Raw genomic sequence first — 25,922 nt, 5'->3', positions numbered from 1 at the left:
CTGAACTCCTTATGACGGGAGCCGCGTTTTCCGAACAAGCATTTACTTTTCGCCCTTGAGCGCATGTATGATAGCCTGGTGCAAATTCTCAGAAATGTGGCTGTAAAAAGTGTAGGAGGCATTTTTGAGGAAAAGCAGACAAACAACATTTTCTGAATGTAATTGATGTGTTGATTCCGAATATTTTGTTTGCCACTCTCGATTTTGATGCTTCAAATCGCTAAAAAAAAACAAAATGGCGGCCATACGAAATTAGTTCCTAATATTTTTTGAGGGAGCAGAAAGAAAATTGGTGTCAAACATTATGTTTTTGGGTATGCTGAATCCAAATATTATGTTTTCTAATCTGAAAATTTAAGCTATGTGCTCCAAATCGATAAAAAACAAAATGGCGGCCATACGAAATGAGTTCCTAATAATTTTTGAAGGAGCAGAAAGAAAATAGTGATCTTGGAGTCAAACATTATGTTTTTGGGTATGCTGAATCCAAATATTATGTTTTCCAATCTGAAATTTTAAGCTATGTGCTCCAAATCACTGAAAAACAAAATGGCGGCAATACGATATGAGTTCCTAATAATTTTTGAAGGAGCAGAAAGAAAATAGTGATCTTGGTGTCAAACATTATGTTTTTGGGTATGCTGAATCGAAATATTATGTTTTCTAATCTGAAATTTTAAGCTATGTGCTCCAAATAGCTAAAAAACAAAATGGCGGCCATACGCAATGAGCTCCAAATAACTTTTGAAGGAGCAGAAACAAAATACTGATCTTGGTGTCAAACATTATGTTTTTGGGTATGCTGAATCCAAATATTATGTTTTCTAATCTGAGATTTTTGAAAATTGTTGTAGTTTTTTCCTCTTTTTTAAACAAAAGAACCACAAAAATGACTAAACCTATAATCTATTTTTTCTTTTTTTACTTTATTTCAAAATGATAGAAACATAGAACCATGGATCCACTTATAAATTTGAAAATACCTGCACCTGTGAGCCATCATCTTAAGATGTTTCTCATTAGTTCCTCCAGAACATTGCCACAAACAAAGGATTTAGCTACTTCAGATATTCAAGATACTCTCCTCAAAGCTGAAACACTGGGCCAGGTAAAGCTCGACACCTTCGTGAAGGAAAGGATGATGGCCCCTGGTAAAAGTCACACACACGTCAAGTGATCCTCTACATAAGTCAAATGCAAGCACCTTTAAGTCCCTCTATGAAGTTAAATTGGTAGTAAGTGGCAAGGAAACCATTTTGAAAACTGACAGGAATATTCTCCAGCGCCTCGTAACTGCCTATGTGGCAGGTCGTAATGTGGATCTAAATCGCATTTTGTGTGATGAACTAATGCGAATTCCAATCTCCCTTGCCAACACAAACGGAAGTCTGAGAACAGGAAACAAAGCCATTCTAGCTGATGTGATGACCAAGGATGTAATTTGTCCACCTGATATATCAATTCCGTCTGCGTCATGCCTTATAATAGATGGTCAAGCATTAGTTGTTGCACTTGGAAAGTCTGCAGGAGTTTTTAAACTTTGCTCATCTGGCAGATGTATTTCTTAACCTTGTTCTTTCTACGGGAAGAAGCTTTAAGAGGATTGATGTCACCTTTGATCGGTATAACGCAACTTCAATCAAGGCTGAAACAAGGGATAGGCGCTTGAAACATGCTCATTTAGTAAGGAGAGTAATATGTAATGGATCCGTGCCAATCCCCAACAAATTCAGTGACTTTCTTGCTAACTCAAAGAATAAAAAAGATTTGACCTATTTTCTCTCTAATCATTTGGTGAACAATGCTCCTGAAGACAAAATATTTGTGGTTTCCGGTGAATTTCACAAGGAGGATGACGTACGAACAAACAATCGTGATTTGTCTATTGAAGGATTGCAGGCAAACCACGAAGAGGCGGACACGCGCATTGTACTTCACTGTCTTCATTCTGGTGCTGATAACATTGTTGTCTCAGCACGTGATGCAGATGTCTTAGTGCAATTGGTAGCGTTATTTCACAAGATTAGATGTACGAAATTGTGGTTGCGAGCAGGAATATATATATATATATATATATATATATATATATAAATACATTCCATACATGAAGTCAGGCAGAAGCTTTCATTTACGGATCCTGTCTTCGAAACTCTCATCCCATTCCACGCCATAACAGGATGCGACACAGTATCCTACATTGCTGGGATCAGTAAGAAGACAGTATGGAAAATATTTAACACTAATAATAATGATCTACTAAATCTTGGTGAAAAAAGAAACAGCACACAAGGCAGAGAAGTTCATATGCAAGTTGTATGGTGTAAAGGATGCAAGCAGCTGTGATGAAGCCAGAGTAAAGCTGTTCAGCAAAGGAAAAACACCACAAGCACAACCCCCCTTTACCGATGCTCTACGGTTTCATGTACAACGGGCCCACTATCAAGCCATGGTGTGAAGGCAGTCGGTCATACCAAAACCTATGTTACCACCACCTACTATCTTGAGATGGAAAATGGTTGATGGACAGATCGTTCCAAAACTTCAATCGCTGCCACCAATTCCACAACCCTGCTACGACATTGTCACCTGTGGATGTTTGGGTGGTTGTATATCCGCTACATGTTCCTGCAGGAAAGGCCAGCTTGTATGTACTGCAGCTTGCAAATGTGCAGATACTGGCACTAAGGAGTGCACGAATATCCGTGACTAGAAAAATGTTATACTTTTTTTGTAGGCAAAATAAGGTTGAATAAGGATAACGTGCGGATTTATCATACACTGGTACTGTTAATATTTCAATATGGTCTTATGCTTTGAATAGTATTATTATTTTGCATGTTTACTTTAGCAATGTTCTATACTTTTTTCTGTATTAAAAACCTACTATTACAATGTTTTATTCCTAGTTCAAAACTATGGATACGAAACATTTCATGGATGCACGTAGCCGCCAGTTTGGTTTTTAGCGATTTGGAACAAACAGCTTAAAATTTCAGATTATAAAACATAATATTTGGATTCAGCATACCCAAAAACATAATATTTGACACCAAGATCACTATTTTCTTTCTGCTTCCTCAAAAATTATTAGGAACTCATTTCCTATTGTCGCCATTTTGTTTTTTACCGATTTGGAGCACATAGCTTAAAATTTCAGATTAGAAAACATAATATTTGGATTCAGCATACCCAAAAACATAATGTTTGACACCAAGATCACTATTTTCTTTCTGCTCCTTCAAAAGTTAATAGGAACTCATTTCGTATGGCCGCAATTTTGTTTTTTTTACCGATTTGGAGCACATAGCTTAAAATTTCAGATTAGAAAATATAATATTTGGATTCAGCATACCCAAAAACATAATGTTTGACACCAAGATCACTATTTTCTTTCTGCTCCTTCAAAAGTTAATAGGAACTCATTTCGTATTTCCGCCATTTTTTTTTTAGCGATTTGAAGCATATAACACCAAAATCGAGAGTGGGAAACAAAATATTCGTAATCAGCACATCAAATATATTCAGAAAATGTTGTTTGCCCGCTTTTCCTCAAAAATGCTTCCTACAGTCAGAATTTTCTAAAATTGTCCCAGTCTATGATAACGAATCGATTTTTGTTCCTTGTAGACGAAGAATGGCGCTTGTCAACCATGTGCTTCTTTTTAATGGCATTGCTTTATACAATATTTTATAGCACAGGGAAACTTATATATTGAACGTCCCTAGTAGTCAGTGTTTTGTATGTCTTGGTTAAGTACCAGATTTTTGGATCAATTCTACAGGTAAACATGAAAAATAATTGAAGGCCTCGGGTGCAAAACATGGTAAGTGACATTTTGTTCATTTTTTAATTACAAAGTAAAATGTGCTATCCTTCCCTTTTCGAGTGAAATTGCCATGTCATGCAATTTGCAGTGGCTCAGTGAAGCCTTCTGAAATTGGTAAACACAACACGAAAACAATTTATCTACAGTATAGCTTCTAATAACCTTTTTTCTTAATAAACTCAGAAATGACCAAAATGTCACCCGAGCCCTTAAATTTTAATCCATTCAGACCCTTGTGTGTGATTTCATAAGATATATATATATATATATTTGAGGCGTCATTTCTTACATAATTAACTATACTGGGGGAATTTTACACAAATATAAAAATTAAGTTAATAAATTTGTGCTTCTCTGCTTTACGAAGTCACTTCCGAGAACGATAGACGTTTTGAAAAAAAAAAAAGAAGTTTTTGTAGGTGCCCCAACTTCCAGTTTCATATAGCATTTGTGACCAGATATCTGTACTTTGGGCATACATGAAAAATACTCTGCAAAATACATAAATTTTTCTCCCCTCTCGCATTCAAGAACTTTGGTTTAGCAATATGTTCTCGCTAACCTTCGTGGCAGAGTGGTTAGCGACAGTGCGCTACGATGCCATGGGTCCGGCGTTCCAATCCAAACCTGGGAATGGTTGTTCTGTGTGCATCTCTTCATCATATCATCACTCATCCTCATTTTCTCGGTTAGCCAAAAGTGGCAAAAAGCGAAGTAAAATCAAATCAACAAATCAATCAATATTTCTCAGGTGCTGTGATGTGAAAGCTGTGTGGTGAATTAAAACAACTTGAAACTAAACCCTACGCTATATAGGACTTCCTTTATTTTTATTATTATCCAATTTGTTGTTATTTGTTTGTGAAGTTATAGTCTTCTTGTACAGTATTCCAAAAAGTGTTGGTTATATCTTTTCGCAAGATTGAATATATATAGTGTGGGGATATCATGGTTGTTAAAGGTCTAGAAATTTTAAATAATTTCAATTCCGGTCCAGGAGAGAAAATCAGCAAGCGTAAATGGGTTCTGGACCGTAAAGAACCTTTTTATCTGTAAAGTATTTGAATTCGGTTCAGCAACCTTTTTTCTGAATTAATTTAAATACGGTCCGGGAACTTTTTATTTTACGGATCAATTTAAATATGGTCACGAACTTTTTTCCAGATCAGTTTAAATAGGGTGCAAGTTCCGTATTGAAATGAAACAATATGGAACTTGGACCGAATTTAAATTGTGCAAGACAAAAGGTTCCGATCCTGTTACAGAACACATTAGAATTTATGTGTTCCCGAACCTTCAACAACCCTGGGGGGATATCTTACTCCCACAACTCTTCTTCATGCATATTGTTCTTGTTTTCAGCAGAGAACCTTTTGTTTTCTCCATAAGCGTTGTCCTCCTTCCACATGCCGATCTTTCCTCTCCTCCTGTTCTTGGGCTTCCTTCTCGCCAACGCGTTGAAGCTACCGATGCCTTGTATCGCCCTGGGAACGGTCTGGCCTCGAATTTGCTGCAACACTATCCTGGGGAAACCGACCATCTCGTGCTCCTCCGTGCCCGGGGGACAGGTTTCCTTGCCCGAGCAGAGAATTTGCTCCCCACCGTCTGTGCATTTGCAAGCGTTGCAGGGCCCGCAGGGGCGCAGGTCCTCAAGCCCCCTTGGATGTCGCCCTGGAACTAGATAAGGGAGAAACGGAATATGTGTACTCCAGTTATCAATTCTTCGTTACAATTAACCCTTGCTTAACGCATAGAACTGACTTCAGTTTTTAAAATACTTAAGACTACTTTATTACTATTTTCGAAGCAAATCCTATTTTTGAAGTAAACTTCAGTTTCTAAAATACCTACTTTATTACTATTTTCTAAGTAAATTTTGAGATGTTACTTCAATGGACTTAACTGAAGTTACGATAGATAACCTTCAAACCTTATTTTTTTAAAAATTGTGTCAGAAACAACTAACATTTTCACAAATATGATTTCATAAATGTCCAAATAAAGCTATTTATCAATGAAGGATGCCATTGTAGAGAAGATCTCGAATCAAAGTTTTTGGCGCCAAATCATGTAATCAGCAATTTTCTATGCCCATAATGCTCAATGGAATGGAAAAAATTAATCTTTCGATGACATTATTTCCGACATTCATGGATTCAAATATCTTAACCAATACATATAACGTCACCCTGACTTATCTCTGCACTCCATTCCCTGAAGATGAGAGTGACGTTACCTCTCGAAAGCTCGGAAGCCTTTCCGGAAATCACCTGGCTGGTTGCCCGAGAAAACCATTTCAATATTCGCCGCCAGGAAAGCTTCAAGAATTATTTCTTAAGTCTAAGTTTTAGCTCCATTTTTTAGAAATCAAAACTTGCATCAGCAGATTCATATCTACATAAGAAGGCAACGGTCTTCCTATATAGAAGAAAATGTAATATATACTAATATGTTTAATAGGTAAATACTTTCAAAGCATCACAAATTTGATATATTTTTGACAAGAAACTATTCCCTTTTCTAATCAATATCTTCTTACACACTATGCATTATGTATATATATATATATATATATATATATATATATATGTATTTATATTATAGAGTATATTATATATACTCTATGACAGTGGCTCTTAACCGCAGGAGGAAGCGACCCATTACCAGGCCTTGGCGTCAATTAAACCGGGCCGCGAGAGGTTCTACTGAACTTAGCGAATTGCAGCCCTAGTTGGCAACCACCTGGAAAGATGGCCTTTCGTTTGGGAAATCCTTTCTCGTCAGAACTGGTCAGAATTCAAAGCCGCTGAGAGGAGACTGTCACTCATGCAGACTCCAGATTTGAATTTTAATGATTGGGTATTTCTTGGATTAAAATAGGAAGGGTGAAGCTACTTGCAGCCCGAGCTGGCCACCACGTGGAATAACGGACGGGCAACCGGATCAACTTAGTTTGCTCAGCAATTTTCATTATCAAATACGAGGGCTGTTTGTTTTTTTATCAAGGTCCGATCGGTCGCGAAATTAAAAAAAAACACATTGAAAATCTGATGAAGCTGTGCGCAGACGTGTTGCGCAGTGTCTCTAGTATGCCCGTTGATCGCGTCACATCGCACGTGTCAGTTCGGAGAGGGCAGTGAGCACGGAAACGTGCCTAGAACATTAGAGTCGCACGCCAAGTGTGAAGTGCATGTCACTCTATTTTTTCATGCTGAGGGGTGCAATGAAGCCGAAATTCATCGCCGATTGAGTGCAGTGTACGGTGAAACTTTCATCAGTGACAGCAAAGTGCGGCAATGGCGCAGGAACTTTGAAGCAGGACGTACAAACGTTCATGATGCAGGCTGTCAGGGAAGGAAGCGAGTGTCAACCGATGATCTTGTTCAGCGAGTGGATCAGAGAAAATCGTCGGTTCACAATTTCTGTGCTGAGTGAGTCTTTTCCCGAAATTTAAAGGTCAGCTCTCTATACCATCGTGAGTTAGAGACTTAAGTCAGTACCGCAAACTCTGTGCGAGATGGATTCCCAAGATGCTGTCCGACAAGCACAGAAGAGAGCGAATGGGCGCCGCCTTAACGTTTCTTCAGCGCTACCATGATGAGGGAGAGGATTATTTGAACTAAATTGGCACAGGGGACTAGACATGGGTCCATTTTGAAAATGAAGAAACAAAAGAGCAATCCAAACAGTGGATGCATTCCCATTCCCCGAGTAAACCAAAGAAGTGCAAGCGAACCTTCTCCATCAGAAAGTGTATGACTACTGTGTTCTGGGACAGAAAAGGAGTGTTGATGGTGGAATTCATGAAACGTGGAACGACCATCACTGCAGCCTCATACAGCGTGACGCTTCAAAGTCTGCGAAGGGCAATTCAGAACAAGCGAAGAGGAATGTTGTCATCAGGCATTGTCCTTCTTCATGACAATGCTCGGCCGCACACTGCAGCTGCAACCCGGACGCTCCTGCAGCGTTTTCGATTAGAGGTGTTTGATCACCCACCTTACAGTCCGGACTTGGCGCCCTCAGATTTTCATCTCTTTACGCACATGAAACGCTGCCTAGAGGGACAGCATTTTGGCACAGACAACGAGCTGCAGACCAGCGTAGAGAATTGGCTGAAAGCACAGGCGGCTGCCTTCTATTACGAGGGTATTGAAAAGTTGGTACCACGCTACGACAAATGTCTAAATCTGGGCGGCGACTATGTAGAGAAGTAGCTGGAAGGTGTAGCTAAATGTTGCAAATAAAACATTTTTGATTTCAATGTGGTTTTTATTTTGCGACCGATCAGAGGTTGATATAAAAAAAATAGCCCTCGTATATAGAAATGGAAATGTTTTGATTCATTGGAATTTTTTGATGTCCGAAATAGAACATGCCAATGAAAATGAGCACTTACGAAATAAATGTAATGATATTGGCCAGAGGAAGATTCCATTAGATCCAATCGTTGTCAATTTTTTTAAAACAAATTTTACTGTCTATTTGTCAACAAGAATAGACAAAATCAAAGTAATACTTTCTATGATTATGGCACTATTTATTTATTAATATTAAATTATAAGGCTACATATTAATTAACGTAAAAAGTAACGAGTAAAGTTTCTTTGATCGGGGCCTCGACTTTAAAAAGACAAATTGACCGTGCCGCATGCTCACGGAAGTTGAGAACCACTCCTCTAACGGATCCACAGAATAATCCTACCTAGTGCATTTCCTGTTTGTTCCAAATTATAAGATAATCCTATTGTATGGTCATCTACTGAGTATTTTATTTAATTTAATATCTTGTACACTTATCACATTCTTATACAAATACTACTAACCATATGGAAGTTTTCCTTTCCTTGCCATACGTATGCTTACCTGTATTTAATTCCCTTGCAAAACATTGGTCCAGTACCAATAAAAGATATGTAATTCGATATACGGTAAATATTTTAGTATTTTTCTTTATGTTGTCGGACATGACATAGGTAATCTGCAATAAAAATTATGTGCTGGAAATTAGACTTTATGTGTGACGTTATTATGAAGGCATGTACATTATGAGACTCAAAATAGTGCGTTATAAAATAATAATAGTCTTCGTGTTAGATTATGTATATTTAAAGCAGGTGCATAATTTACGACTTGGTTCTATTATTATTAACAATTATCTATATGGTCAGAGTGCACAGTAATGCATTGTAAATTACACATATAACATAGAAATATATAATGTTAAATATTCATTTCAAACTTTTTGTGAGAGTACAATTTTACCTTAGTAAGTGAACTTTTTTACTGTTAACATCCAAAAGAGTTGTAAAGAAGCTTGCACTTTTGAGACAAAATCGATCATTTTTCCTTACATTATAAATGTCTGTTAGCAAGATGATAATAGATAATACTTACTGATCCACCTATACAAGGAATATTAGGAAGAAAACTCCTATTGCTAACATAAAAAATCTTAACACCTGATTACAGTAGTTTATTCTCAAAAAGATGAAGCCCATTCTACGTGCTTCGAATCAACTACAATCCTAACTTCTAGCATGAAGTTTCTGTATAATTAGAGATTAAATTCCAACATTACCTGAGGTTTTCCCCGCAGAAAAAGTCAAGTATTCATCGCTCTTGTACTCAATGTCTTTACCAGGTTCGAACTGTCAAACAAACAACAATGGCGTATTTTCATTTTATTATTACGTTACAGTGCACGCAGGTAAATTGAGAGAAATATATTTACGGCGCACGCACTGTTACTGTAGAAATCTAGCAATTATTTCTTTCCTTTGTAGAGATGTTTATGTACGTACTATATCTTTGTGTGTATATATACCAAAGAATGGTGCAAGATTGTGAACAATGAAGAATTTTTCTGCAATTTTGCACCTTGAATTATGAAAGATTGATTACATATCCATTAACCAACACAGTAAACAACACTTTGTTTACAATTAGAAACTGTTTGCACATTTTTGTCAAATCTGAGTATGGTTCGTGATTAATCAAGATAAGTCATGTTACATTACAGTCAGAGGTCTTACAAATGCAGGAATTCTTTTCTTTATGGAGCATACATGCCAAGGTAGAAAATCATTGGATTATTTAAATGGCATTTTTTTCTGTGCTGTCGTATTTTGGTTCGTGTTCGTGAAAGTTACCAGTATCCAAATTCACGTACCAAGTATGTGAATAGATATTAGATATATAAATTATACTAATACAGTCTCTACCGAAAGTTTAAGATCACCTTGTCATGTGTTTTTCAGACAAACAGAAAAAGTAATGCGAGTGCTTTTCATGAAATAAACACTTTAATACAAAATTGGAATTATTATGTAATGTTATTGAAAGAGATGAAGAAAGTGGAAGGGCATATTAATGCACTTATAACTAATAGATGCAACCCTAAAGGTACAATTTGTAAAATCATGAAATCTGAACTTTGAAAATATACTTGGAGACAAACATTTCTCCTGGAATTGGATGAATGAAGTGTGAAATTTAAATAGTCAATAGGTCCACCTTTAAGTTTCAAGCGCATTTGCACACGTTTTCTCATGATGCGGACAAATTTCTGGCATTCTTTGGGCGTAATCTCATTCCATACTTCGGAGATAATCCGGGCCTCGCGTACAGACGTTACCCTGGGGAGGCCGCAGGTTTTACTCACATTCAATGCGACTGCAATTTCTCTATGAGACCTATTGCATCTGTACATACCAATTATTTGCCATTTCACGGCCACGGGCACAGACTTTTCCCCCATTATCACATAGCTTGCCATTCAAACAGCCTGTTTATTATCAAGCGTAACGAAAACAGGTTTGGACTTGCACAATGCTGCTACTCGAGATATGTCTTTTTGCGGCATCTATTGACACACATTTCAACTAATCACTGATAAAATTTGTTCACTCCAGCGCAGTCGCTGAGGAAGGTATTGTTATCTGAAGACCTCTCAGATTTCGTTGTATTGTTTTTTTATTTTGCGAATTTTAGAAAAAAGAAATATAAAACACGAGGAAATTTTTTTGGATTTTTTTTATTTTTTGCGCCAAAACCTTCGTTCATGGTCCACAATACCGGAAAAAATTCAGTACTGTCATAACGACGTCGGTTACGTGTGTACACACACATTCATCTGTACTTCAAAATGCTGGATTTTTGAGTTAAGAAATTTGATATTCCACTTTCGTATCTCAAGAACTACAAGACGTATACCAATATCTTCCATACAATTTCACTCCAAATTTGTACCAAAAACTTTCGGTCAGGATTTATTTATATGAAAAAAGTTGGTGGTCTTATACTTTCGGTAGGGACTGTACTATATAATAAGTTAAATGGACGTAGCAAGAACTTGATTGAAATCTGTACGTGCCAAGACCATATTGCCGTGTATCTTGTAAATTACACGAACTACATCAGCAGTACTTACATTTGAAGGGCTCGGTGTAAGACATGGTAAAATGTGCCATCCTTCAATTTTCGAGTGAAATTGCCATATCATACAATTTGCATTGGACTCAGTGAAGCCTTTTGAAATTGTTAAACACAACACGAAAACAATTTACCTACAGTGTAACTTCTAATAATATTTTTTCTTAATGAACTCAGAAATGACCAAAATGTCACTTACCATGTTTTACACCGAGCCTTTCATTTAATTAATTAATCAAATAGGCTAACAACTCATGTAGTAGAAAGTTTGATTTTTACAACTTTACACTGTTTTATCAAAATAAGTCAGAGTTACAACTCTGTAAATTTGTATATTGACAATTTAGAAATGTGTCTACTTTATTTTATGCTGATTGCGATATCATAAGGTTTACTGGAGAATTAGAACTTAAAGAGAAGTTAAATTCAATGCTGTGCATACGGCTATTATTAGTTTTATAATGATCACGAACTCTTCTAAAGTACAACTTTAACGTTTTCTATAGAATCAAGCAATAAAATTATTGTCTAAATACATTTGATTTGTTCATATAGTACTTATAATAGTGAAAAATAATTACAGAACTTTAATATTGTTCAGTTCGTATGTATCATATAACATGATAATTTTAAAATTTAATATTGTCTCATTCTCAAGTGAAGTTCCTTTCGAAATCGAGTTTTGAATCTTCTTTACTTTTGCACTTGGTACCAGTGGATACTCCCACATTGATATTTTGGCCTTCCTGCATTGTTATTTCTCTCCTGCAAAATAATATTTCATAATGTCAGTTCTCAATGCCACAATAATATTGTAGAATAATAATATTTTGTCTTGCAAATTCGCACAGAAAAACTACGGTTGTCGTTTCTAATTTTCACTATAGTTTTAGATTAGCAGTCTCAATGACTGGCCTTTCTCCTATAATTACAGCGTATCAAATGATCACTTCATGTTAAGCAATTGTCAATACACGTCATTACTAATTGGTAATTTGCTCATCTTTCTTTGCATAATGCAGCTACACATAAAATAATATTTGAAGTGATCGCATAAACATTTTTTTTTAACTACTAGCGAACGTAGGGTTTTTTCTCGGAGGATGCTGGAATTGAAACCGTGAATATCACGTAGTTGCGTTATAAAATATTTCGTAATTGCCATTTTTAACCTTTGTTTTAAAAGTTGTTCAAAGACAAAAATGATAATCGAGGGTCATTTTAAAAGCGGTTTGCATTTATCACTTTGTCTTTTCCCGTCGTATTTCCTGCTTCCATTTCAAAATTTTGACTTTCTCTAAATTTCAAAAGGGGCTGTAGCCCCATCAGTTCCTCCTGTACGTACGCTATTGTTTTTAACCAACAAATTTCACGGTAACAAAACAATCAGCCATATTGCTTTCTCTCACACGTTTTTTTATTTCCAAACAGGAGTTTAACGTTGTATTAAGAGTATCCAAAAGATTAAACAAATATCACTATCATATTCTCCCAGCTAAGAACGACCTTGTTCGTGTGAACTCTTCAATTATTTCAAACAGAATAACCAGATTTTTGATCTTACCGACTGAGAATTCATGAGAACGGTTACCGTATATTACAAGGAAACCATTTGCACACTGGGTGGCCATTTTGATTACACACACAAGTGCTGCAATCTTCTGTCCAGTCTTCGCCAGGAACGCAGCGAGGCGCATCTGTGGAAATAGTCATGATAGTTAAGAAACATTAGTTTTTCATTTTTTTTTTTATTTTTTTTATTTTTTTTTAGCAGCTAATTGCGAGATCGTAGAGGACGGACGTGTTTTTCCTTAGCTCCGCGTGCAGGGGTGAACAAAATGTGGTGAAGTGATTTTCTGAAGGGAGTGAACGTTGTGCTGCAGTGAACGTGATTTTTTTTGTGCATGCAAATCTTTGCAGGAGCAGCCATCGGTGTTTGAGTGTTTAAGCGTTTAAGTGTTTGTGCATTAATATTTTTCGCGCAACATGGGCATCACAAAAGGTGAATGGAACAGAATCGAGAGCACGATGGAAAGGGTTGTTGCCAAAGAATTGAACTCTCAACTGGGGGATCTGGACGAGAGGATAGCCCTGGCCTTTGTTAGCGACAAGGTTCAGTCGCTAATCAAGAGCTCCCTGACTCAAATGATAGCCGAGGCGGTGGAGGAAGCCGTTTGTAAAACAACGGAGAAATACGATGCCGAAATCAAAGCTCTTAGGTCGACGGTGAGTACACTACAGTTGCATATAAACTCGATCGAACAATATGACAGAAGACTGAACCTCGTGATCCATGGCGTGGGTGAATCTGAGGGGGAGAACTGCGAGGAGAAGGTGCTGGACATCCTCCGAGACAAGGTGCAGGTTCCCGTCGATGCATCCCAAATCCAGAGATGCCACCGCCTGGGAGCGAAGCGACGCGACGGGAGGAGCAGGGGGCTGATCGTGCGTTTCGTGTCCTACAGGACTCGTCGGTTGGTGCTTCAGAGGAAGAAGATCCTGAAGGATTCCGCCCCCCACGTTTCCATCACGGAAAACCTCACCCGGCAAAACCTGCAGCTGTTTCACCAGGTAAGAAATAGTGGAACTTTTCAACGCGTGTGGACTTCACTTCGGATGGCAACATCCTGGCACTACACAACAACGCCACAGTTAAAATAGACAGCCTGGATGACCTAAACTAGTATGGAAAATGACAAACTCTGCCCTCGGTTGGCACTCATTGCATATATTAACCACCGTAATCATTCACTCACTTCAATCATGTGCTTCTGAATCTTATATTTTTTAGTTTTACCTTTCTTCTTTAAATAATTTAATTTTTGTCTCACATATATTATATTTTTTTCAGTCATTTTATTAATAATGAGTTTCGTTGTTTCAAATGTAGGAAGGCAAGAGGTCAACGTGCAGTGTCAGTGCCAGATAGTTCGTTGGACACCCCTGAAAGATGTTCCCTGATATTTGCAAGAATGGTCACTCTCTCCCTTCCCCCCGAGGCCAAGGTCGAGACCACAATGCTGGGGGTGTAAATAGTTTTCCTCCCTCCCCGCCTGGCAGTGTTGCCAGGTCTACTGATTTCGCAGGAGATTTCCTGATTTTCAGCATGATCTCCTGATCTCCTGACAAGTTTCAAGAAAATGTGGAAATCTCCTGATTTTTTGCTTTCTTAAATATTTATAATGAACAATTATTTAAAAATATCGAAAGTTGATTTAAAATTTACATATTCAGCTGGTGGAATGCGAAGACACATGAATATTCCGCAGAGAGAGAGAGAGGTGGGTATGTGGGTATGGTCATACCAGGCTTGATGATATTGGGAAAGACGCGCGGCTTCTTGAGCCCTTTGTGCATTGGGAACTTCAAGACGGGTGTCCTAACTTTCCACATCTGGTGCGGTTTTTGTCAAACGGGAGGCAACTGGAAACTGGTTACAACTAAAGCCCCTATCACACGGAACTGGATTTCTAGTTAGAATGCCCTAGTTGGCGATGAACTGACTTTCTGGGTAGTAAACATGGCCGCCTGGCTGACTGCTTGACTGGTTTTGAGGAATAGGACATGTTCTAATTGCTACTAACTTCTTCGACTAGATTCTGTGGAACAGCCAATCAGAGCAAAGTTTGGCCATGTGAAGATATTCTGTGAGTTTGTGAAGTAGCCTTTTTTTGTCTGTGGCTTCCGAGTGCATACAACACGAAAGGCATGTTTACAATTGAAAAAGCTAAAATATTCTTCCATACGTGTATAGTAAACGTTGTAAAGTACGTATTTTATCAGCGCCGTTCTTCTCAACCTAAAACCATTTAATGCGATGCGATATTCCTCTCGGTTGGATAGTTATCGTATTTTAAAAGTGTGAAGTGATACGTTGTTTACATCTCGCGCGGCCGCCATTATGGGAACGAAAGACTATCGACAAGTACGGTGTAACAAGTACCGTGTGAGGCGAAAACTAGCAAATGGGTAGCCAGTCCAGCGTCAACTAGAGCGTTCCAAACAGAAATCCAGTTCCGTGTGATAGGGGCTTTAATACCAATGTTGCCACCCACACATACGAACAAGTATGGCAGTATCTGTTGCCACGTTCTTTTTCTGCTGGAATCTCAAAACAGATGCGCGTGGCAGTAGACTCGGTCTTTGTTTTATCGTGATTTCATTATGCTATGTATGCAATTACGTCTGTAACACATACTGTGAAGTTGTAGCGATTACTTTCACAAAAATGTTTTAAGGTTAGGTCCCTCAGCATTCTTCTAATAATAAACCTAAATGCTCTCGTAGGTTCTGTTAGCATTAAAATAATATCGCTAAATGCTTTCTAAAGAAAAAGGTTCTAAATTGCCTGTTCATTCATTACCACTAATCATAAACATGCATTTCTCTCGTCTTGATCAGTTCTTAAGATTTGTAACATCCTCTTAGCAGACGTATTACGTGGCAGGAGCAAATTTGACGCTTATTCTTGCTGCTGACACGTGCGTGGCAGCAGACTCGGCCAACAAGTATTCAGTTTTATGGTAGTGTTTATTGGAATCAAATACTAGATACAGGTTCAGGTTTTTAACTCTGATAAAAAAGGGGGTCCACATTACAAATGCAGCCAAAGGTTATAGTTAATTAGCTCTTAGTAAACTGTCGATTCATTGATTTGGTTTATTTTTCTGCGCATTTCTTCCACTTTTGGGTTTTGGCTAAACGCGAAGACGAGGATGAGTGATGATATGATGAAATTAATGAAGGGACAACCATGCCCATGCCGAGATTCGATCCCGAGACAGGATCCTTGATGTCATAGGTAAAGAGTAGGTAAAGTGACCCTTTTGCTTAGCACCACGCCATGAAGGCGTATAGGGGGTGTGGCGGTAACGCCCCACAGCCCCACACTTCCTTGATCGGGTCGTAAGTGGGAGTGATGTGATCAGTATCACGCCCCTGACTGCCTTCACCCCCCAGGGTTTCAGCCAGATACCCATGTTATTCGACGCTGCGTGGGAGCCGGGACCGCTTCCAACGTTAGAAAAATTCCCGGATTTGAACCGGCCTGGGGATCGAACCCGGGACCTTTTGCATGGTAGTCAGACGCGTTACCGACTCTGTGCTAACCACTCAGCCACGGAGGTCGGCTTAGTAAACTGCTGTTGCAGACTTATACGTTGCAGTTTTATTTTTTCTTAATCATCTCTTAACTTAGAAATAATAGTTCATGTTTTTAGAGCGTTGTTTTCTTTTAAGCTATTTCTGAGCGTAACTACTACTAAATTGCTCTTATGTCCCTTTATACTCAATGAATACCGTGGCGGTAGAAATTCTCTTTCCCGATTTTATACCAGGTAATCTTCGAATGTATAAAGCTGCTTTAATTAACATGTACATTGTCTGGAGTGACTGGGAAAAAAGTTGAAGAAAAACCTGCGAACTGTCTAATGCTGGGTCACGGGTTCGAATCCCGGACTGGGCATGGGAGCTCTTTGTGAGTGTCCCTTCATCAATTTCACATCTTTACGATTAGACAAATGTGGCAGATGCGAAGTAAAATAAACCATATCAATCAACCAATCTGTCTAATACTGGTTGGTTACCTTCCGTGATTGAAATAAAAGTTTTAATTCGACGGAATTTCGGGGGTTCAGGCATGATAGCCCTCCTCTATTACCATTAATGCGATTAATAATGATAGTGGAAAGCTTTCCCACTCTACCCCCCCCCCATAACGTTGACAATCCGCTATTATTAGTTCTTCTGATTTTTTAAGCAGATCTCCTGATTTTTCAGGGGACGATCTCCCGATTTTTTAAAATCTGACCTGGCAACGCTGCCGCCTGGCAATGAGCCGCCACCCCCCGTGACGCTACACAGGCTGAGCGTGGCAAACCGGAGATTCCTTGCAAACTTGTATCCGCACGTAGAAGACCTTGCTTTCCCCGAAAACGCAGAAAATATCACGGTAGGCCACGTCAATATTAACCGCATAAAGAACAAAATAGATGAAATCGCAGCTTCCCATATAATAAACTTCACTTGCGTTGCAATCACCGAGACTTGGCTCGATGATTCCATTCCAGACAAACACGTTGAAATTGAAGGGTTCAAAATGTACAGACTTGATCGAGACTATCCTAAGCAAGGGGGAGGTATTATTCTTTACGTAAAAACAGCTGTAATATCGGAACTTATATATTCTGTGTCAGATGTAGACATTGAAGGATTGTGGGTGTCTTTAAAACTCAAACAGAATGACAAACCTTTAATTCTAGGATGCGTATATAGACATCCCAAGGCCCCCGTCACTTTTAATGAAAAACTAGAAAATATTTTGCAGTCATTTCCGGCTTGCCACGCTTCGGTTCTCGTTGGGGATACAAATCATGACGTCATGAAACCAACTGCAGCGGACAATGCATTTTTCGATACGATGGAATCAGCGGGGTACAAGCAGCTCGTTCGCCTGCCGACACGCGTCACCGACACGAGTGAGAGTCTCATAGATCACATTTTTACCAACAAGAAAGAATTGCATGATAAATCCGCCGTAGTAATGCATGATTTAAGCGATCATTTTCTGATATACACCTCAATTAACCTAAGGCCGCAAAGATTTCCAAGAATACTCGTAACTAAGCGTTCTTTTAAAAATTTCCCTGAACAACAGTTCGTTGATCATTGTTCTTATCTACCCTTTCACAAAACAACAATGATGCCGGATATAAACGATAAGGTGACATATTTGCAGTCATTAATAACCGAAGCTCTGGATGTCTATGCGCCAATAAAAACGTTTCGTGTTAGGGGCAACAAGCGTCCCTGGATCACTGGCGGTCTTCTTAGATTGATATCACTCAAGAACCGGATGTTTAAGCGCGCACGTAGTCCAAATAATAATAATTACACGTGGGAACAATATAAGACCATAAGGAACTACGTAACAAAAACAGTAAAAGATGCGAAAAGAAATTATATCCTTACGCAGATCTATTCCGATAAATATTCAGGCAATAACAAATTCAAGATTTTCAGGTTCTTAACTGGAAATGATAGCAAAAGCCAATCCATCGCATCTATTGAACATAACAATGAAACAATTACGGAAGATGGGAGGGTGTCGAACGTCCTCAATGACCACTTTGCTAACGTCGGTAAGTCAATATCCAACACATTCACTAACAATTTAAGGGCGAAGAAAAATGAAAGTAGCAAACAAAATGAAAAAGACGCTAAATATCAAGAAACCAGCTTCAGTTTTAAGCCCGTCTCAAGTGATGACGTTATGAAAATTCTTCAAAAACGTAACCTCAGAAAAGGTCCAGATTTCAATGAAATAAGTAATCGCATAATATGTCTACTCGCCCCATGGATTGTCGAACCTCTCACAGATATAATTAATTCATCCTTAAAAAGCGGAATCTTTCCTAACACTTGGAAACACGCAAGGGTCACACCTATATTTAAAGGGGGGTCCCCGACGCAAGTTAATAATTATCGCCCCATATCAATTACTTCCTCATTAAGCAGGATTCTTGAAAAGGTAATAGACAAGCAATTAGAACAATACTTACATTCTAACAATCTACTGACAGATAGACAGTTTGCTTTTAGAAAAAATCGCTCGACAGAATTACTCGTGCACGAACTGATACATAACTGGAGAAATATATTAGATCGTAAAGGGAAGCAATACATTGGCATTATTTCTCTAGATATCAGTAAAGCATTCGACAGTGTTCAACCAAATTTATTAGTACAGAAATTACATCAGCAATTTAATTTCTCTGCCCTTGCATGCAACTGGATCGAAAGTTATTTATGGAATAGGAGTATCGACACAAAAGTAGGCAACTCGATTTCAAACCGTGTAAATGTATCTTTCGGTGTACCACAGGGATCTATTCTAGGTCCTAAACTGTTTAACATGTTTGTGAATGACATCGCAGACAGGGAATTTGGGTTTGAATTATATTTGTACGCAGATGACTGCCTCCTATACTGCGCGTCAAGCAAATTAGAAAAAGTAATTGCAAATATTGAGGAAAATATGCCCGAAGTTCTTGAGTGGTATCAATCTAACATGTTGAAAGTGAACGAGTCTAAGACGCAAGTATTAATACTATCCAGTGAAAATAATAACAATACGCTAATTGACAACATTAAAATAGGAAATTTCAATATAAAACCATGTGAATCTCTAAAATATCTCGGTATGCACCTAGATAAAAGTTTATCCTTTTCACAACATGTAAAAAGAATGTGTTCACGCGCAGCACCTAAAATCAAGCAGTTTCAATTTGTCTGCAAATATGTACACCTTGCCCACAAATTAGCGTTCTACAAAGCATTTATTAGGCCGTTACTTGAATACTGTTCCTCTGTACTTTATGGGATTAATAGAAATAACACCACGAAACTAGAGAAAATGCAAATTTGGGCTATTCGTAGCATAAGAAATACAGCGCACACGACCTCACGTGCAAGCAGAGAAGTGCTCCAATTACCCACGCTGGAATCCAGACGAAAATATGCATTTCTACTAAAAATTCACCAGGCAATTAACAAGCACCACCACTTATTAAAGGACAAAGTAATGATATCTAGTAATAGAAATTATCCCAATCTGCGATCCAACAACACCAACAGTATCCGAGTACCAAAATGTAACAAGGCAAGATACGGATCAAAATCCCTGTCATCACTGGCAAGTAAAGCGTGGAATCAACTACCTGTAAATTGCAGAAAGGAGAGAAATTTGGACACATTTAAACAACAGATTAGGACATTAATTTATGAATACTGACACTGTGCCTATTCTACCTCATTTCTTCCTTCATAAAACGTAGCTGCAAAAAATGTTTATTTTAGTCTATTTCTTATATTTTTCAATTATATAAATTTATAATATTCCATTGTATGTATACTTATAAACAAATAGCATAACTGTATATTAATTCATGTAGGGCAAAAAGCTGTTTTTGTTGTTCGGAATCAATGTAAAAAAAAATGTAAGCTTAATTGTAACCCTACTTTAATAATAATAAATAATATAATAATAATGATTTAAGGATGTCAATTTATATACATATCTCATCATAATTATTTTCGATAATTCTTCATAATTGTGCATTGCATGTTATTGTGACATTTCAAATTAATATTCAAAATTGTACTCAGTACTCATTTCTTGCTTCGATGACGTTTTTGTACGTTAAGATACATTTTTCAAATCTTGTAAAGTTATAAGACTTGGAAAATGTATACATCGTTATACAATTTAACATAGATAGGAAACAAATGTATATAATACCACATTTAACAATTAAAAGGCAATATTATAATCACAATTATTATTGTTATTATTATGTTTTTGTCTACAATAATTGTTATTTGTTTTGTTAACCTTTAAAGCAGCCATTGTTACATCTGTTTAAAATGCTTGAAAGAAATAGTAATATTTTAAATTTAAATTCCATATTTTCAAAAATATATATTTATTACTTATTATTTACCGTATATATCTTTATTTTTTATTTATTAATATTCGGGAATTTTAATCCCCCTTCAAGATACTTTATAGTAACACTCAAACAAGATTTTGAAAGATACAGTCCTTTAATTGTCCTTGAACCAGTTAACCAGATGTTACAATAAACGATAGCCTATTAAGCAGATATACCAATTAGGCCGTGCGGTCTAAGGCGCTGTGCTTTGGACTCCCGACTGCGGGACGGCATGGTTTCGAGTCCGCCTGGGTTCAGTCTCTGGGTTCAAGGCCTGCGTATAGGACCAGTGGCAATCCACCATCGTGAGGGAATTGGGGAGCTAGGAGTGAGTAGCGTAACCTAGTCACGGAAATTTCCTTTAACGGCTGAGGGTTCAACATGCTGACCCCACGTCACCCCATTAGCGGTTGAAGATCTCCACACCTCTAGGTAGGATTGTGGGAGGGAGACTGGCAGTCGGGAGATAGGTCAAGGCCCTTCGAGGACTATAGCACCATGGGGTATTTATTTATTTATTTATTTTATACATTTATAAACCAAGCAGCTACGGTGGTAAACTTTGATATGACGAAGTATATAAAGGAGGTTTTGATATGACTTATTGCCTTTTACAATTTCTTATCTTCCCTCAGCTACTTCACTAAATGAGAAATAAATAAATAATTTGCTTTGAAGCATTGATTCAAAGTTCTGCTAAATATCTAAATGAAACATTTACCCTTCCCATAGTTAGGAACATTTTCATCGACATTTCTGGACGTTACCGGGATACATGGCGTTATCTTACCTTTCTTTGAGGTGCGCCAGAGGCCTCTTCTGGCGTCATCGCACAGCATCCGTGTGCAGTATGGGTACCCATTTCGTCCACAAACACAAAAGTTGCAATGTTCTCTCCATCTTTCCTCTGGGATGCATCTTGTAGCTTACAAAGTGAAAAAACAGAAAGCAATTGAATCATAAAATTAAGAAATGCGTATGCCCTTGCATACTTTTGCACTGTGAATTAAGAAACTTGCGTAAGAAAACATGGAAGTACAAATTCTGTGTTTAATAAAATAAATGATAAGATCTTTAACAAAAGTGTATCTCAAAATAATTTTACCTGAAGACGCAACATATTGGAGTAAAATTTTACCAGGAGTTTATATTGACGAAATAGTCAGGTTAATTATGTTCGTGTGTTGTCAAGGAGGGGGAGGTCTTTATGACTACCCCCCACTCAAAAATTCTTTCAGCAATTATACAGAGCATTCCCTGACATTCGCTACGAGACTTGCCGGCAAGCGGCCCGGTATCAGCGCTTGTCTTTCCCGGTGAACGGGTCCGCGACAGTCGGTAGAGTCTCCTATTAAAATTAGTTTTCATATTTTGTACTAACCTTGACTACAGAAGGTGTTGAAAATGATGTTCCTCTGCTGCAATACATTCCTGACATTTCCGAGGGAAATTGGCATTCACACGTACAAGTTCGTCTACTGTAATTCTCCCGATTTCTCGTACAATACTCTCTTTTAACTCACGGATGGTGTGCGGATTGTCTTTGTATACTTTATTTTTTAGATTTCCCCATTTTTCTTTCCACTTTTATTGAGAACTGACCCTGTTACTCTAAACATTTTTACGAGGTTTAATATAGTGGTCCTAAGTGGAACGGGAACACCAGGAAATTTCGTTGCAAAACGTCGTCACACTTCTCCACAATTCCTCTTTCCGAAGTAACACTCGACAAGATAAATCCTTTGTTGTAATGTAAACTTTTGTGGTGCCATATTAATCAATCTTCAACACACGGACACGACACAACACAACTTCCGAGGGAGGATTATACTGGCGTCAGTCTGCAACGTCATCAGAAAGGGAAAGAGAGCGAAGGCAGGGAGAGCGAAAAAAAAACAGACTGTAGCGTGCGACTGTCGCTGACCCGTTCACCGGTAGAGACAAGCGCTGATGCCGGGCTGCTTGCCGCCGATTCTCGTAGCGAATGTCAGGGAATGCTCTGTGGAATGTATTGCTTTTTCAGGTTTGTGCATGTAGCCTAATAGTTCAAAAATAAATATTATAGATCGTGCCATGATTTACATCAGACATAATGGATGTCTTGGTCGAGAAACGCAGAAAATTTAATTTCTTCTATGCAAGTGCGGAGTGGTTATCACAGCGCGCTACGACGACAGAGGTCCCGGAGTCGAATCCCGGCCTGGCCTTGGATATTCTTTGTGAGTGTTCCCTCATTAAGTTCACCATATGATCGTTCATTCTCATCGTCGCGATTAGCCAAAAGTGGCAGAAAAGCGACCTAATTAACTTAATTCAATCAATCAATCAAGCGACAGTGATTTTGAGAGAATAATAAATTAAATACTCTTTGAAATTGTTTCACACATACTGTATATATTGTATATAACGTTACATAATACATATTGTAATAAATAATCATTATTAATTTATTGAGTTGTAGTATACTATTACTAGCAATGACACTGAAATAGTAAATTTATTAATACAGTCTTAAGTTATATTTAGCGAACGAAGACATTATTTTAAGCGTCATCTTGGCATAGAGATATAAATCTTATGATTAGAAACATTTAACAGCTTTCGAAATTTTTATTACTTTCAGCAGAACTCTAGCAAACTAAATTTCTTTGTTTTTAGTTTCATTTCTTGTTTGAATTGCGATTGAAAGCTTATCAAAACCTAGATACTCCCATGGTCAACATAATGAACTTTTTGAAAACGCAAATTTGAAGATTGTTACATACCTGCATGTGTTATTCCTAATATTCCCATGATAGACAGTGAAATCAGAAAATATCTGTAAGTCATACCCTTGCAGTCAAGTTGCTGATGTACAAGTAGCTTTCCTCTCTAGAAATAAGAACAGAATGAATTTTTAAACTTCGTTACCTCTGACAGCCGTATTGTTTTTATTTTATGTGGTTTTGTAATTTAGCAGCACGTAGTACGTAATGCTACTCGTTTTTAGCAATATTTGACTTCTCGTTTTAAACTAGGACTTTTCTATATTTATAGTTCAATAATTGTCGATTAACGTGAGAATGATCTATCACAGCTAGGTAAACTGTCCAGTCAGTGGCGACCATTCGGGGGGTTAAGTGGGGCAGTTCCCACCCCCCTCCCCCAACTTTTGTCACTTTTTACTCCGGCACTATGGCCTCTTAATGCTAAGCGTTGTCTACTAAGAAAAAGTAAACTTTCCTTGCTCTCCCCCAGTTTTTTGGCACCCATTCACCGCCACTGGGTCCAGTGTCGGGTACTGTTTGATATACCTTACAGTTTACAAAATGTTGGCATTGAAACTAACCTAATGTTTTAGTATTTGTATACTCGAGAGCCACATACTTTTCACGTGTCCTGTATCTAGAATATTTATATTGATAGCATGTTTTTGTATAATAGGTTTAGTACCTAAACTTACTAACAATAGGTTTAGTACCTAAACTTACTAAAACATTTATATTTACACTAACATAATAGAGTTTACATAAATAAAACATTTATCCGTTTGTATTCGTAAAATTAATATAAAGAGTTGCAGTAACTTACCTTGCGAAATACTTGAATGCTAGTAAATAAGACCTACATGTTGAGGTTACGAAATCATTACAAATATATTCCACAGGTAAGTTTGTTAGAGTCACGTGTATGAGTATCGATGTTAACATAGACACGAGCGTTAAAATGACCCACGTCTCTTTCCACATGGCATTGTACCATTTATGGTCACAATAACTTCCTACTGTAAAGAATACACAATAGGCTGTTAACGTACACAATGCAATGGTTTATATCGCACATAATATCGCTAGTTTTCTATTTGCAGCCTGGCTCATGTGTTATCACAAAACAGGAACACAATAAACTGAATTTTAATTTTGTGTTATTTTAAGTTCTATTGTTTGTATTGTTTGTTCCAAATCTTGAATAACAAAACAATATATATTTACATGAACCATTTTCGAGAGGGATACATATTCTCCAGGAAGCCATCCCCACTGAGCAACACATTGTGGCGTGAATGAGTCAAGGGGGATTGATTACTTGACCCTTTTCGCTCCCCAAAAATAGGCAATAACCACGTAGCTATTTTTTCTCATATATTATTCAATGCTTCATACAAGATGTGTGGTTTATAGAACGGTTGTAAATTGTACAAAATTGAATTTTAAAGAATATTTAACTTTATGTTGTTGTTTTTCAAGTCTTTAAATGTCATTTAATATTCACTCCATTTGCAGAAAAATAATGGTATTCCATTTTTGTCTATACTTACGAATCATTGTATAAGCAGTGTCATCTGTCATTCAGATTTGAAAATTATATTTGATCATCCTTAAATATCTACGAGCAAGATTGAAATCTGATGGTTGAGGAGGCCACAAAATTAACCTCCCTTGGAATCTTAAATTCCAGATAAACAGTTTAAAATTGAGCATGCAAGCTGGTCGGCAATTTTGACGTACTAGATTCAGACTTGTTTCTCAAAAATTCTCAACAATCAAAACTGTGTTTTGATGGAAATACTTTTATTTTCAATATATTAGGAAATAAATAACAGCTCTGTTGTTCCGCGCATCAATGCGGTTTCCCTAAATAAAGACTCTCAACAAGGACACATTTATGCATAGAAGCTGGCGCTCTCGTGTTTCCGACACAACACCAAATACACCTGCTCCAGGGTGGTTTGGCTGACCAAGTACTCATCGATCAACGGCCGAAGCTTGCAAATCGTCTCCAGGGTCCCAAAGAGAGCCGAGAGGAGCATCTCCTTGTTTAGCAACTCGTAGCTCAGGAACACCTGCGGACCAAGTAGAGAAAACACATTTGAGATGCGACTACAGAATTCGATATCTATTAGATGAAATCGGCAAGTGCGGTCAATAGCTGAAGTGCCATTAGCACTTCCAGTTTTGTATTGTAACTGTGTGTTCTAACGTTTTAGATTCATCGTGATTAAGAGAGTGATCTTCAGATCATCAGTAGAACGCTCAACTCGATTGAATACCAAGATTGGTTTGAGATTCTCGCCTGTGAGATTTAATACATTCACAGTCCCCCCCCCCCCCCCACACACACACACACCGGCACTGCATTGACTGTAAAAAAAAGGCACTTTGAAAGTTGTAAAAAATCTTAATTGTGCTAT

The 25,922-nt window shown here is 37.7% G+C and overlaps 2 protein-coding genes and 1 long non-coding RNA gene across 8 annotated transcripts in view; 1 reads left to right on the top strand and 2 right to left on the bottom strand.

The window, feature by feature from the left end:
• Positions 1-25,922, top strand: part of LOC145986814 (uncharacterized) — a 268,487-nt gene that overhangs the window by 215,402 nt on the left and 27,163 nt on the right. The window lies entirely within an intron of this gene.
• Positions 4,564-24,480, bottom strand: LOC145986805 (uncharacterized). 5 transcript variants are annotated; one of them, XM_083121251.1, is made up of 7 exons: positions 24,323-24,480; positions 23,518-23,623; positions 21,543-21,677; positions 12,853-12,958; positions 9,409-12,026; positions 8,694-8,808; positions 4,564-5,504 (listed from the first exon to the last, which is right to left on the bottom strand). In XM_083121251.1, exons 2-5 carry the CDS (start codon positions 23,521-23,523, stop codon positions 12,016-12,018), a joined length of 258 nt encoding a protein of 85 aa, XP_082977377.1. In that variant the 5' UTR covers positions 23,524-23,623; positions 24,323-24,480; the 3' UTR covers positions 4,564-5,504; positions 8,694-8,808; positions 9,409-12,015. The 5 variants fall into 5 exon arrangements, with proteins under 5 accessions (XP_082977377.1, XP_082977376.1, XP_082977374.1 ...); XM_083121250.1 differs by having other exon boundaries at positions 4,566-5,504; positions 12,826-12,958; XM_083121249.1 differs by lacking the exons at positions 4,564-5,504; positions 8,694-8,808 and having other exon boundaries at positions 11,904-12,026; positions 12,826-12,958.
• LOC145986806 (phospholipid-transporting ATPase ABCA3-like) overlaps positions 25,340-25,922 on the bottom strand; it is a 29,523-nt gene continuing 28,940 nt past the window's right edge. The window contains exon 14 of the mRNA XM_083121252.1: positions 25,340-25,574. Within this exon, the coding sequence (XP_082977378.1) occupies positions 25,395-25,574 (180 nt within the window). The 3' untranslated portion in view covers positions 25,340-25,394. The remainder of the gene's footprint in view (positions 25,575-25,922) is intronic.

This window comes from Lepisma saccharinum, chromosome 4 (genome assembly GCF_977018435.1).
Source record: "Lepisma saccharinum chromosome 4, izLepSacc3.1, whole genome shotgun sequence".
NCBI classification, from domain to species: domain Eukaryota; kingdom Metazoa; phylum Arthropoda; class Insecta; order Zygentoma; family Lepismatidae; genus Lepisma; species Lepisma saccharinum.
This window is presented reverse-complemented; position numbering and strand designations above follow the sequence as displayed.

What these genes read in the sequence shown, in the direction of transcription:
- LOC145986805 (XM_083121247.1), bottom strand. Translation starts at nt 8,796, where the DNA reads ATGTCCGACAACATAAAGAAAAATACTAAAATATTTACCGTATATCGA. An exon ending in TGCAAGGGAATTAAATACAG is followed by an intron (nt 5,505 to 8,693) that starts GTAAGCATACGT and finishes TCCCTTATCTAG; the next exon opens with TTCCAGGGCGACATCCAAGG.